Source organism: Prionailurus viverrinus, chromosome A3, assembly GCF_022837055.1.
Source record: "Prionailurus viverrinus isolate Anna chromosome A3, UM_Priviv_1.0, whole genome shotgun sequence".
NCBI classification, from domain to species: domain Eukaryota; kingdom Metazoa; phylum Chordata; class Mammalia; order Carnivora; family Felidae; genus Prionailurus; species Prionailurus viverrinus.
The window spans coordinates 12,237,637-12,252,091 of record NC_062563.1 but is presented as its reverse complement, the minus strand read 5'-3'; the positions used below and the strand labels follow the sequence as shown (position 1 = coordinate 12,252,091).

General features: G+C 51.8%; 1 protein-coding gene across 1 annotated transcript in view; it reads right to left on the bottom strand.

Moving 5' to 3' along the window:
* KCNB1 (potassium voltage-gated channel subfamily B member 1) overlaps positions 1-10,979 on the bottom strand; it is a 97,278-nt gene extending 86,299 nt beyond the window's left edge. The window contains exons 1-2 of the mRNA XM_047854130.1: positions 10,915-10,979; positions 9,600-10,332 (exon numbers count right to left, since the gene is read on the bottom strand). Coding sequence (XP_047710086.1) covers positions 9,600-10,166 — 567 coding nt within the window. The 5' untranslated portion in view covers positions 10,167-10,332; positions 10,915-10,979. The remainder of the gene's footprint in view (positions 1-9,599; positions 10,333-10,914) is intronic.
* Positions 10,980-14,455: the final 3,476 nt, after the last annotated feature.

Here is a 14,455-nt window from a genome sequence, read left to right as displayed (position 1 = left end):
GGAGAGAGGGAGGGTGGTAGAGAAGGAGGCCGGAAGGACGTTGGAAGAGAGAGGAAAGATGCCAGACAAGGGCCCTGGATGATAGGACTTGAGCTTTTTCTCCGAGGGAGATGGGAGCCATGGGAGGATTCTGAGCAGGGGGGTGAGCAGATCTGACTCAGAAGTTCCTCTGGCTCCATGTGGAGGACAGACTGCGGGGGTGTGGGGAGGTGGGAGCACAGACAGGAAGAGGCTCCTGCAGTGGTTCAGATAAGAGAGGAGGGGGACCTGAGTCAGGAACACAGCAGTGGGGCAGTGAGAAGTGGCCACATTCTGGACAGGTGTCACTGACGTGTGTGTGTGTGTGTGTGTGTGTGTGTGTGTGTGTGTGTGTGTGTGTGACTGGCATTCCACAAAGCTTTCTTCAGTGGAAAAGGAGAATGGGGGGGCCATGCTGGATGTGTCAGGGACTGTCCCTTATCTCTGTCAACAATTACCCAGACGGCACCTCTCTACATCCCCAGCACGGTGTGCAGAACTCTACATCTGTCAGGACCTCTGACTCTCCTTACCCCAGGGCTCTTCCCAGGAGTCAAAGTCATCTGGAGCCACAAATGGTGCTGGGAAAACTGGATGCTCACGTGCAAAAGGATAAAGTTGGTCCCTTACCTTACACCACACACAAAAATTAACTCAAAGTGTTTCAAAGACCTAAACGTAAGACCTAAAAGTATAAAACTCTTAGAAGAAAAGATAGGTGGAGGACATTGGATTAGGCAAGGACTTCTTCGCTTCGACACCAAAAGCACAGACAACCAGAGAAAAAAATAGACACATAGGACTTCATCAAAATTAAAAACTTAGGTGCATTAAAGGACACAATCACTCAAGTGAAAAGGCAACCTACAGAATGGTAAAAAATATTTGCAGGTAGGGGTGCCTGGGTGGCTTGGTCGGTTAAGCGTCCGACTTCAGCTCAGGTCATGATCTCACGGTCTGTGAGTTCGAGCCCCGCGTCAGGCTCTGCGCTGACAGCTCAGAACCTGGAGCCTGTTTCAGATTCTGTGTCTCCCTCTCTCTGACCCTCCCCTGTTCATGCTCTCTCTCTGTCTCAAAAATAAATAAAACGTTAAAAAAAATTAAAAAAAATATTTGCAGATCACACATCTGATAAGGGGTATTATAATACCCAGAATATATGAAGAACTCTACAACTCAACCACCAAACACAAACCACTTGATTAGAAAATAAGGAAATTACTCGAATAGACATCTCTCCAAAGAATGTGTACAATGGCCAGCAAAGCACACGAAAAGATGCTCCACATCACTCATCATTAGTGAAATGCAAATCAAAACCACAACGAGATACCACGTCACACCCAAAAGAGTGGCTGTTATCAAAAGAACAGAAAATACCAAGTGTTGGTGAGGACTGGAGAAATTGGAACCCTTGTGCACTGTTGGTGGAAATGCACCATGATGCAACAATATGGCGGTTCCATGGAGGTGATCGAATTACCACACGATCCAGCAATTTCACTACCGGCTATGTACGCAAAAGAATTAAAAGCAGGGTCTTGAGGAGGTATCTGTACCCCCATGTTCATGGCGGCATTGTTCACGGTAGCCGAAAGGTGGAAGCAAGCCAACCATCCATTGATGGATCAAGGGCTAAACAAAGTATGGCCCACACATACAATGGAGTATTATTCAGCCCTAAAGAGGAAGGAAATCCTGACACAGGCTATAACATGGATGAACTGTGAAGACGCTGACCTAAGTGAAATAAACCAGTCATAAAAAGACAAATACAGTATGATTCCATTTATATGAAGTACTTAGAGCAATCACCTTCATAGAGACGGGATGATGATTGCCAGGGGCTGAGAGGTAGGGAATGAATTTAACAGATAGAGAGTTTCAGGTTTGCAAGATGAAAACGTTCTGGAGACTGGCTGCACAGCAATGTGAATACACTCAACCCTATTCAACTATACACCTAAAAATGGTTAAGAGGGTGAATTTTATGTTATATGTATTTTGCCATAAATAAAGCAAGAAATCATCTGGGGTTATATTCCTACTGTGGGGCCCAGGCAGAAGTGTTTCTCAAAGTTCAAGGGACGTGGACTTTATCGGTGAAATTACCTATGAAAACAATGCTTGATGCTAACCCTGTGTCTCCAGTGGTCCCATCCAGAAGCCTTTGGGGGCAAGGTCCTTATGGATCAGGAGCCAGGAACACCCCCAAGTCAGGTGAGAGACACCAAATACACCTCTCCCCTCACAGCATTCTCCCTATGGTGAGAAGGCAAAGCTGGGGGTGGCATCCTGGGCTCGCTTCTTACTTCTGGAAGGCTAGCCACACGGCACAGAGGCCAGACCACGGGCTCCCGGTCAGGGAGTCCTCCTATTCCCTGTGTGACCGTGGGCCAGCCACTTTGCCTCCCGGGGTCTCAGTTTCCATGGCAGCAAGACGAGGGTGATGTGGGAATCGGATCTGGAGGGCATGTAATGTTCCTTGCACTGCGCTTGGCTCTCCTCACTGGAAGCTGTGAGTGGTAGCTACGGCTGCCATTGTTTCTCATTTCATCGGGGAGGGATGGGGAAGGGGCCGACACAGCCCGCTGGCCCTGGGTTTTCTTCTTTTAAGACCATCTCCGGTGGGGGTGTTGTCGTAAGAGGCCTTTCTGGCCCGCAAGACAATACTAGGACACTGATGAAGAAACATTTCCCACAGATCTTTGGCTCGCTCCCCCAGGACCAGATCCGAAGTCAGGGATCCAAGCACAAGCAGCTTATGTGGGAAGGGATCCCAGAAAACCCTGGTAGGGGAGAGGGGACGTGAGACGGGGAAGGGAAAGAAGCAAACTGGGTGTATTGTCAAGCAAGGAACTACTTACTGTAGGCACCTGGAGCTTAATTCTTCTCAGGAACTCTGGGGCCCAGTGTAGACCATCCGGTGCTGAGTTATACCCCCCTCCAGGGTAAGGGAACTGGAGTGTTTGCAACCTTCCCCCATCAGGCAGCAGTTGAGGGCTGCTCTGGGTGGGGCATCAGGTCTCTGTCTTTACTGGACTCCACCGGCCAGAGGGAGCCTCTAAGGCAAAGAACAGTAGGTGCTGGTGGCTGGGAGTTGGGCTAGTGGCCCCGAAATGGTAAGAGCTAAAAGGATCTGGGTAAGACCTGCATGGCCTCTATCAGGGCTGAGTCCCGACGGCCCCTCTTGCTGTTGAGCAAGTTATAGAACTTCACCTTACCATGAGCACGTACCATTTTAAAAGAAGAACATTTCTTTGAAAAGGAGCTTATTTATCTGGCAGGATCATCAGGAGGATGAAATGAGACAATGACAATTAAAAGCAAAACAAAACAAAACCCCCCGACAGTTACTGAATGCTTTCTCTGTGCCAGACCCTATTCGAAGTGCTTTGCGTGCATTAACCCATTTAATTTGGTAGCAATTCAAGGAGACAGGCACTGTTACTGCCCTCATTTTATGAGCGAAGGACCCAGGGCACAGAGAAGCACAGCGTTTCGTCCCACGTCACACGGTTAGTGAGTAAAGGAACCAAACTTTGAACCTGGGCAATCCAGCTTTAAAATCAGGGCTCCCATCCATGATACTGTTAAGTCTAGGAAGTACACAAAGTGCTGGGTATGGAATTAGTGTTTATTATTCTCTTTCAGTCAATGAAGCTTTGGCCAAACGTTCATTTGGCCAACACTTTCCTTCCTAAGCATTTTCACATTTTCACATCTTGGAGCCTTTCAAAACCCCCGGGAGACCCACTGCCAAGGTGCGATCCTGATCGATTCCAAAGGAATGGAAAGATCTTTGAGCCTTGATGAGGGTACCAGTGAGGTCAGAAAGGCCTGGAAACGGTCCCTGACCTTTCACCAGCTCGATGCAGGACCCAGGCTAGTTGAAGCATCCTCCGTGTTTCCTTGTATTAAAAGGGGGTACGGCATCTCTGAAGCCCGACTTCAATGCCTTACATCCACTATCTTACTTAATCCCTCGGGCAACCCCATGAGGTGGGTTTTATTATCATCCTCATCTACCGATTAGAAAACGGAAGCTACGGTTGCTGGGATTCCAACCCAGGACTGTGTGACCCCACAGCCAGGATTCTGGATCTCTGCAATTTCGCCTCCAAGGAATAAATACAGACATCTAGGATGACTGACCTGGGGCTGGCAAGAACCTCAGCCGGACGACTTAATGATAATACATGAAGCCCCCTGGCTCAGGTCAAGGAAGCAGAAGCATCATCACATTAGAGGCATGAAGTCCCAAAGGGGCAGGCAGTGACCCGGCAATTAACAACACTGTAATAGGAGAGGTTGCCAACCAGGGGTGTAGCAGGTATAGAGGAATTCCGTGATAACGTTAATAATCACTGTTGTCATTTATCGAATGCTGACCACGTGCCAGGCACTTTATGCAGCTTATCTCCTCATGGCCCTCTGAGGTGGGCTCCCTTATAATTCCCATTTCCTAGATGAGGAAACTGAGTCACAGAAGGAAAGGAACTTCCAAGGTCATATTACTGGCAAGCCATGGAGTCGAGACAGAATCACATCTGCTGGACCCCAGAGATGATTCTTTTTCTTCTTTTTTTTTTTAGATTTTATTTTTATGTAATCTCTACACCCGAAGTGGGGCTCGAGCCTACAACCCTGAGATCAAGAGCTGCACACTCCCCGGACAGAGCCAGCCAGGTCCTGCCCCCACCCTTTCACCTGAGATGATTCTTAAGCAAATCTGTGGTGGGCAAAATACTCATCACTGCCATTACATAAAGACCATTCCTGCTTTTGAATATAATAATATATAATGATGATTATTCACACATATAAAGTACTTTCCACTTGCAAATTATATTCACATCTGAAATCTCACTGAGTCATCAAAACAGCCCAAGAGGTGGGCATGGCTATAACTACCATTTGGCCGATGAGCTTACTGAAGCTCTGACAGCTTGAAAGGTCTACCCAAGATTCCAGGATTAAGAAACGCAGGCTGGGAGCCAGACCAAGCTGGGTTCAAACCCTGGTCCAAACCCCATTTTCATTCCTTCAACAAATATTCGCTGAGCATTTGCTTATGTGAGTTCTAGCAAATGACTTCACCTCTCAGAGTCTCCATTTACTCTCTGTGAAAGAATCTGTTTAAAAAAATTTTTTTTAATATTTATTTTTGAGAGAGAGAGAGAGCATGAGTGGGAGAAGGGCAGAGAGAGCCAGAGACACAGAATTCGAAGCAGGCTCCAGGCTGTGAGCTGTCAGCACAGAGCCCAACACGGGGCTCGAACTCACAGACCGCAAGAACGTGATCTGAGCTGAAGTCAGACACCCAACTGACTGAGCCACCCAGGTGCCCCTGAGTCTTAATACCCCTCATCAAAGCCATTCTTTCCAGCATCTGAAAATGCCACACTTGCTTCCCCCAGGCTTCCTTGCAGTGAGAACATGAGCATGTGACCAGATCGTGGCCAATAGGATGTGAAAAGAAGTCTCATAGAGCCTCCTGGGAAAGGTTTGCCTCTCAGAGAAAAGGTGGTACACAGGAGGAAATATCCCTCTTCACTGGGTGGATCTCATGGGCCTACATTAGCCCTCTTGTGACATGAGGCATCCAGCCTGAGGACCAAGCCAGCTGGAGGACTCTAGATTCTAGAATCCTGATGGCATCATGGAGCCATTAACCAGAAACCAGCTACCTTGGAGCTTTCTGTTATGTGAGAATCTTCCCTCTTGTAGAGGTCACTTTGAGTCTTCTATTTTATTACTTGCAGTCCAAATTGGCAGATTATCTGATAGGATTGTTGAGGGGATTTCAATGAGATAGGACATATAAAGTACCTCTAATCAGTGCCTAGCACCATAAACAGTAGCCAATCTGGAAATCAGGAAATTATCTCAGACTGAGATATATGCCGTGAGACTATTCCAGGGAGGGCAGACACTCCTGGCCTCGCAAATTATTTCCCTCTTGCTCTCCTGCTAAGAAAAGCCTGTAGAGTTTTCCGAGAAAGCAGAAACCCAGTGGTGGCCCAGGACCACAGCCCTGCCGCTCCGACGGGGCTGACCCCAGCTTCCCAACAAGAATCAATCACGTTGCCTTTTGCCTAATGGATTTTGATTTCCACGCCCCTGACGGTGAAGGCTAGGGCCTGTGCTTTGGCTTGCCTCCCGTTGCCGAACATCCCATCGGTTGTTAACAGCGTCAGCGCTGTCTTCCAGTAGAAGGAAATAGTTTGTCGCAACTCAGCCCACCTGGTCATAGAGAAGGGCCTGCGCCCATTATTTATAGCAAAAAAAAGCCCCCCCTACTCCTATGCGCCCTGTGCTAAATCTTGACAAACATGATTTCTTGATGACCCTGCAAGGTGGGCCTTTTAGCTCCAATTTATAGGTGGAAGGCTAGGGTTTACGGAGGCGAAGAACCTACGTGAGGCCCGAAACTGGGGAGGTGATGCGGCTGGGCCCAGACCCCTGGTCTGTCCTTGCTCTAAACGCATGAGGTAAGGTTGTTTCTGTATCTCACAACCACCTGGGAATGATCCTTCATTTGACCATCTCCTTCTGTGGTCTCCAAGAAATTTCCATAGGCTTTACTGTTCTGACCAGCAAGACAACCAAGTGGGGGGAATGGACGGGGTGGGATGGGCAAAGTGCAGACAACTAAGGAGGCCAGAGGCCCGGGAAGCTGGGCCACAGGCAGGCAGTGAGGAAGGAGAGACAGAGCCCCCACACCTGAGACACCCTGACTGGCGGATTGCTTGATCCATCCATTCATTCATTCCACATGTAGTTATTTGGAGCTCCTCTGCACCAGGTACCTTGATGGGTGCCGGGAACAGAGCAGCAAACACAACCCGTGGCACTCACACTCTTGAGGGGGAGAAAGGAAAGGAAGCAAATGCAATTTCAGAAAGACCCTGAGTGAGGTCGCAGAGAGTAAGGAGGAGGAGGCTGTTTTGGACTGGAGTTAGGAAAAGTCTCTCTGCGGAGGGGTTATTTGGACAGGGACCTGCTCAAATGAGGAATGAGGAGAAGCAGCTGGCCACGGGACAAGTTGGGGAAGAGCACTGTAGGCAGCAGGAATAGCAAGTGCAAAAGTCCTGAGGAAGGCTAAAGCCTGCCCTGTTTCAGGAATAGCAAGGAAGCCAGTGGGTCTGGAGCCCAGTGAATGACAGGAGACTGAACAGGTGAATTCAGAGAGGACGTGGGGACCGATTCAGTAGCGTCTGGTACGCCATGGTGGAGGGAGTGGATTTTATTCAGAGTGTTGTGGGAAATCTCTGGAGGATCACAGATGAATAATGTGATCCAATTTATATGTTGAAAAGCTCACTCTGGCTGCTGTGTGGGCAACGGATCGCAGGGGGCAAAAGTGGAAGCGGGGAGACTAGGGAGGAGTCTGTGGCATTAAATCATTATGGAAAGAACAAGGTCTTCAAAATCACACTTGGGATTGAACTTCTGGCTACTCCTGTTTGCTTGCTGTGTGACCTCAGGCAAGTTATTCAACCTCTCTGAACCTATTTGTGAAAGGTGGGATAACAACAGAGAGCTGGTGTAAGGATTAATTGTGTTGTTACATTTCGTACACAGTAAAATATTTGATCAATGGTGGTCAGGATTTCTGCTGAGGATCAATGAGCCTGCCTGCCTCCCCATCTCAGTTCTGCCTGAAGAATATCCTAGACTGTCCATCTGCCAGGAATGTGAGCTGACAGCCTGAGCCTGGGATCACGGAGAGGTCATGAAGCTCGTCCCTGCGAGCGGATTAACCCGAGGGCAAGATGAGGCTGTTTATTGCCAGACGGCGTCTTTTGCAAGCCTGAGCTCCCCTATCGTGCTGCCAGACTCCAACCCAAACACGGTCCTTTGCCTGCTTCTTCTGTGGGAGGGCGGCTCGACCCCTGTGGCCCCTCAGTCTCATGTCTTAGGGACAGGACAGGGAGGGGGAAGAGTCATGTTTAGACCCAAATAGGGTGTGTGTAGGAAGAACCCATGTCAGGCCTGGAAATAGCAAAATAAGTCTGCTGATCCTAAGCCGGTTAAGGGTGAGTGACTGTCTTAAGAGGGAGGTTTTTTGGACACGAAACCTAGGGCAGGATTATGGTCAGAGGCAGCCCACAGAAGAAGAAACCAGGCCTAGAAATCTGTACTTAGGGTTGCCAGGGAAGAGAGAAAACCTTCAGGCCTCCCTCCACGATCCTACCAGCCACCTCCTCTTGCATTCCTTCTCGGAGGCCTCTTCCTGGGCAGCCAGATCTAGCAAAAGGACCCAGCCTTGCAGGTGGATCTTCAGTAATGGGCTACCTAAGCCAGGGGAATCCCACAAGGAGAGGCCAGGCCGGGCAGGAGGCAACCTGAGCAAATACATGATGCTGATACGTATGCTTCCTCCTGCCTTTTTCTTTTTGCCACGAATACATTTACCTACCTGCTCACTCCACCCCCACCGTCCTCTTGGCCCCACTCTTCGAAAGTGAGTTATGTCCAACATATCTTTCCCAAAGTGGTCTTCCTGGATTTCAACATCAACACTTCTCTTTTCTGGCTCCCCCCGGGCCTCCCACAACCTCTTTTAGAGTGCTGAGCACACTGTGTTGTCATTCATTCCCGACACCCTGCCTGTTGGCCACCTGAAGACAGGCCCCATCTCTCCGAGGCATTCCCAGAAGCCAGCACAACACAAAGAAGCCGCTCATCAACCAGTGACCCCCTTCCCTGGCCTGTCCCCCCGCCCCAAGTCTTCCTCAGTCTGTTACAGCCTCTGCCTTTACCCAACAGCACACTGGTCCACTCAGTGTGACTGAAGCCTTTCTGTCTCCTTCTGCTTCATTTTCCACATTGCCTCATTTTTCTCTCTCATTTCAAAATTTACACCCTCTTCCGACAGCCCAAGCATCTTTACAAGCTGCACCAAATCATTCTTGGAATAAACTCACCAAACAAATAAAGAACAAACCAGGGGTGACCCTTCGCCCACAAGCATCCACAGCCAGCTGCATTCGTCATGCAGGCACACACCCACCCCTGAGACTCTCTGCCTCATTTTCCTTACTTATGTTAAAACTGCCTGACAGTATTTCAGTGTCCTCCACGCATGTCTGTAAGCTGCTTTCATTCCTTCCTTGGGGCAAAGTGGGGTTATGAATACAGGGATAAGTATTAGAATCGCAGGTGACCACCCCCCCTCCAGTCTGGGTCGAGGACTCCACAAGGGAGCACTGTGTATACAGACCACACTCTATTCCATCCCAGCAAGGCTTTCGCGTCGCTCTGTGCTTTCTTATTTACAGCGCCCACCCCTTTGCTGTGGATTTTTTATGCCTCCACAAATCCTTGTCTCCCACAAAGTCGAGGTATTGAATAATGAAGGGATGAGGTCACCAACGCAAATAGGAACAGTCCAAAGGGGCTGGTCCTCATCTCTGAGGCCTGGGCCATAGCCCCTCCCCTTTCTGGTCTCATTTGGGAACTAAACCAGAGGACCCCCCCCCCTCCGCGCCCCAACACACACACCAGGCCGTGGTCCTCGATCTGGAGACACAAGCGGAGCCACCGATGCAATCTCCCGCAGATCCCAGACTCACCTTGGCAGCCACGGAAGAATTGGGCTTCTCCAGGAGGTCCCAGAGCTTTTTCCTCTTCTCTGCACAGCACGTGTTATCGAACTCCTCCCCCTCTCGCTCCCTCAGGGTCTCTGCCTCCCGCTTGAGCTCCTCGTTCATCTGCTCCTTTTTCTGGTGGTAGCGGGCCTGGCAGCAGGACTCCAGGTAGATTTCGTCGATGCCCCAGTAGTCGAGTTCTTGGCTGAAGCTCAGCGCGCACATCTCCTCCATCATGTGCAGCCGCCCGGTGCGGTAGAAGTTGAGGATGGAGGTGAAGGCGCCTGGATGGCGGTCGAAGAAGTATTCGTTGTCGTCGAGGCTGTAGTCGTCGCATACCTCGAGCAGCGAGTCGTGCGTGTTGCAGTCGCGCAGCTTGCCCAGCCGCGTGCGGGGCAGGCGGTCCAGGGTGCGCCAGAGCACCTCGTGCGCCAGACCCCCGACGTTGAGGCGGACGCGCCGTGAGCACGCCTTGCTGCGCACGATCTCCATGGGCTCGGGCGGCAGCGAGCTGGTGGAGCGGGAGCCATGCTTCGTCATGCCCGCCGGCATCGCTGGTCCGGCTGCCCCCGCCCCCCCTGCCCCCCCAGGCCGCTGTCACTGGACGGCAAGGCCGGCCGCCGCGGGGGAGGGGGGCAGGGAGCGCTGTGGGCTGCTGGGGGTGCAGGTGGCCGCGCGGGCGCGCGTCACGGCCGTCTTCTCACCTCCATCCCGACCGCTGCAAGGCAGGAAGCGGACGCGGGTCAGCAAACAGAGAGCTGGGCGCGGCCCCTCCCCACCCCTCCACCGGGACCCCAAGCGGCCTTGACCTTCCCGGTGCTTAAGCGGCTCAGGGGGTGGGGGTGGGGGGGTGGGTGCAGAAAGGCTTGGCGCTGTCCCTCCCGCCGGTGCTGAAGTCCGCCCCACCCCATGGGTGGAGGGAGGGGCCGCTCTTCGGGGCGGGGAGAGGGCCCCCAAGAGACGCTCAGGCGACCCGGGAGGCCCCACCCCGGGGTTCTGCGGCCCAGGCCCGACCCAGCCGCCCGGGGCGCTGTCCTCCCCTTCGAGTGCTGAAACTCTCTTCTTTCCGGGTCTCCCCGTCGAGTCCCGAACCAGGCCCCGCAATGGGCAGAGAGGGGCGCTGCATGAAAAACTTTTTTTTTTTTTTTTTTTTTTTTTAGATTTCTCATCTATTCCTTCCCCCCGCTCCGAAATAATTAGAATTTGAGCTCTGGGGTGGGGGTGGGGGTGGCAGCGGGTTTGCTTTTTCTAAACCTTGAAAGCTTTGGGGGAATTTTTTGGTGGGGGTCCAGGTGCCCACCTGTCGGGGGTCACAACAGATGGGGTGGTCAAGACCGCGTCTCTGTTCCGGAGCGACCCCGCTCCCTAAACCACGGGAGCGTCTCTTGAGGTCGCTCTGGGGACTAAGTGAGCTCTGAAGATGCCAAACCGAGATCTGCAAAGGAGTCCCGCCCCTCCCTCTGTGCCCCCTACCCCACCGCAGGAGGGGCACGCCGAGTCCTGCGGATCCACCTGCTCCATTCTTCCTTTCCTCCTTCCCCCCACCCCTCCTCCTCCTCGCTCCTCTCCAGCGATGGCTTTTTATAACTCCGGGTTCTGCGCCTTTCCCGGGGCTTGGAAGGGAAGGGGTGGGGGAGGTGGGAGGCGGGGAAAGGAGCTGAATTTTCTGGCCTTTTCAAAATGTGCCCTCCTCCCGCCGCGCGCTAGTGATTTCGGGGGCAGTCCTGAGCCCCCCAGCATATGAGCCTGACGCCCTCTCCCCTTGCGTCTCCCCAGGCCCCAACCCTTGCCCGAGGATCCCCCCCCCCCCCGACACACACACACACACACACAACCCCCCTCCCCGGTCTGAAGCCGCGGAGCCCGGGTAGACCAACAGGCCGAGCCGCGGCAGGCGAGCCCCCTTTCGGTGTCCCCACCCCCCCCCCCCCCGTGTCCCCGCCGCTGGCCTCGAGTCTCAACACTCACCCCCAGGGCGGCCGCTTCCCGGGGCCAGGGACCGCGCATCGCCCCGGCCGCCCGGGCGCCCCCGCCCGCGGGCAGCGGCGGACCCGGGGCCGGGCCGGGCCCGGCCTACGCCGGCCGGGCAAGCAACGCGCTAGGGCTGCAGGCGCCGCGGAGCCGGGCGCCCTCTCCGAGGTTGGGGGCGCGGGCGAACGCTGGGTGCGCGGGTGGCAGGTCCGCGGTCGGGCGGCGCCTCCTGCTCCACCTCCTCCTGCTCCTGCTCCTGCTCCTGCTCCTGCTCCTGCTTCTGCTCCCGAGGCGGCGGCGGCGGCGGCGGCTGCTTGAGCGAGATCAACAAGTCGGGGCTGAGCTTCGGCTCCGCGCTGGCTGCGATTCTGTCCCGCACTTCGAAGCGCCCGGAGTCTGGCACAGAGGCGGGACGGCGCCACCTGCGGGTCGGAAGCGTGAGCACCGCTTAACTCCTGCCTGCCCGGCCCAGCCTCCAGGTGAAGCTGGGGGCAGGCTGGGGCTTTGGGCGAAGGAGATGCACCTGGCGGTCCGGCCCTTCCCACCTGGGCTGCCTTCCCTGGCTGAGTCGCAATCCCTCCATCCTTTGTCAGGTCAACAACGTGGGGGTGCGTGCCTTCTATGTGCTAGGCACTAGGATCAACGTCTGAGAAACAGCTGTGAACCAAACACAAACGTTCGGCCCTAGTAGAACTGGCTGGAGACAGATGAAAAACAAGAAAGTCAAGTAGTAATATGTCAGGCAGTGATAAGCGCTGAGAGGGTAAGGAAGCAGAGGAGAGGGAAAGAGGCAGGGCTGGGGTGGGGGCAGACTGCAATTTTAAATAGCCCTTGCTTTCATGAGCTTCCATGCTAGTTGCTAAAATCTAATTCCAGAATGGAATTCTGGGTTCTAGTGGAGGAAGACGGACAATGAAATACATCAACAAATAAATATGCAATGTGGCAGCTGGTGATAATCACTAAGGTGAAAAATAAAGTAGGGTGAGAGGAAGAGAGAGTGAGGGGTCAGCTGATTTATATAGCCTGGTGATTCATTCATTTATTCATGTTACCTTGGGCATCTGGTTTTTGAGAACGTCCTGTGTGCCTGGCCCTGTGCCAGGCTCAGCAAAGGAAGCATCCTCCCTTGGATCTCCTGTCCAGTGGAGGAGACAGAATCCATCAAATAATCTCCAGAAATGAATGTAGGACCAAAGGATTTACCTGAAGAGATGAGCAAAGCTTCCCTAAAAGACAAAAACTGACTAAAGCCATAGGGCCCCTTCCCCTCTCTGGCTCCTCCCTTCATTTCTTAAATAAAGGGATTCGTTTCCATAGTGTTGTGCATAATATTACTATATTTTTAAAATTTGTTTACTTCTCATCACCTCCATCATCATGAGCCTTGTCCAAGGTGTCATCATTTTGTGGGTAGAGGCCAGGGATGCTGAGAAACATCCTCCAGGTGCATAGGATGGACAGACAGCCACAACAGATAATTTTCTAGCTCTAAATGTCAATAGTGGCAAGGCTGAGAAACCCTAGATTAATTTAGCAGAAGGCAAAGGTATTCGCTGGTCTGGAAACGCTATTCTCTCAACCAATAATTAGTGAGCATCTACTATATGCCAAACGCTACTCAAGACACTGGAGATACAGTGAGAAGAATAAAACGGGCAGACCCTGTGTTCATGGATTTATATTCTGGTGGGGAATACAGTTAATAAACAAGCTAAATAAAGAAACCAGATCACTTGGATTGTAATAAATACCATGAAGAAAAGTACACAAGTGGAAGTGATAGAGCATGTCTGAGAGAGGTGCCAGCAACTTTAGAGTGGTTGGACAGTCAAGGAAGACTTCCCAGAGGAGGTGATATATCTAAGGTGAGAACCTGAGGTCAGGGACAAGACAACCATGTGAAGTTCCGAGGAAGGGGGGACAGGCAGGGGAGCCAAGGAGAGCAAAGGCCCTAAGGAGGAAATGACCTTGGGAAGGGAGGTTAGAGAGGTGGACGGGACTAGGTCATGCAGAGCCTTGTTGGGATTTTACTCTCAAGTTCAAGGAATGAGTTTGAGTTTTTCCTAATCCCGATGGGAAGCCATGATAAGAGTTTTAAGCAGGGAAGTCCCATGTGCTGGTGTATTTTTTGAACTGATTCTTCCAGCTGCATTATGAAGGGTTGGGGGACAAAGGTAGCAGGAAGATTCCTTGTGAGACATCTGCAATTGTCCAGGCCAGAGGTGATGGGCTTGGGCTGGGATGATGGTAGTGAAGGTGGCTAGGTAATTCACAGCCACAGGGTTCTGCCGGGGCAGATTCTTCCCCAAGCCCAAGGCTACTTCTAGATGTTCCTTGTCATTCATATTCTCCCCTCTGGGTGACCCAATTCCTGCAAAGTTTGGTTCCGGATTTAGATAAAGAACATCTAGACCCACGCCTGGATCTTGGAAGTGCAGACAGTGGAATAGGTCTAGTCTCGCTCTGTTTCCCCAGGCTCTGCACTGTACCCAGTTTAGAATTTTTATTTTCTGAATGAAGACTGTAACTATTTGGAAACATCTGGCCTTCATTTCCTAGAATTTTCTGCCATCATAAGAAGAGAGACTAGCTAGAAATAAAGCCAATTCAGGGGAAAGTAGACCCAGAGATTGAGATACTAGTCCTGACAATAGCATTAGAACTTCTGGATCCAGATGTGCCTGAAGGTAATACCCCTGGATTTTTCCAGCTGTGTGAGCTAGTAAATACTCCCTTTTTTTCCTACGCCAGATTAAGTTATGATATTTTCCTTTATGTCCCAAAGAGCCAACTGATACAATTCTTTCTCCACAAACCAAAATTTACCATCTCCTTAGAATGTACTTATAAGAAACAGGAGAAAAGAA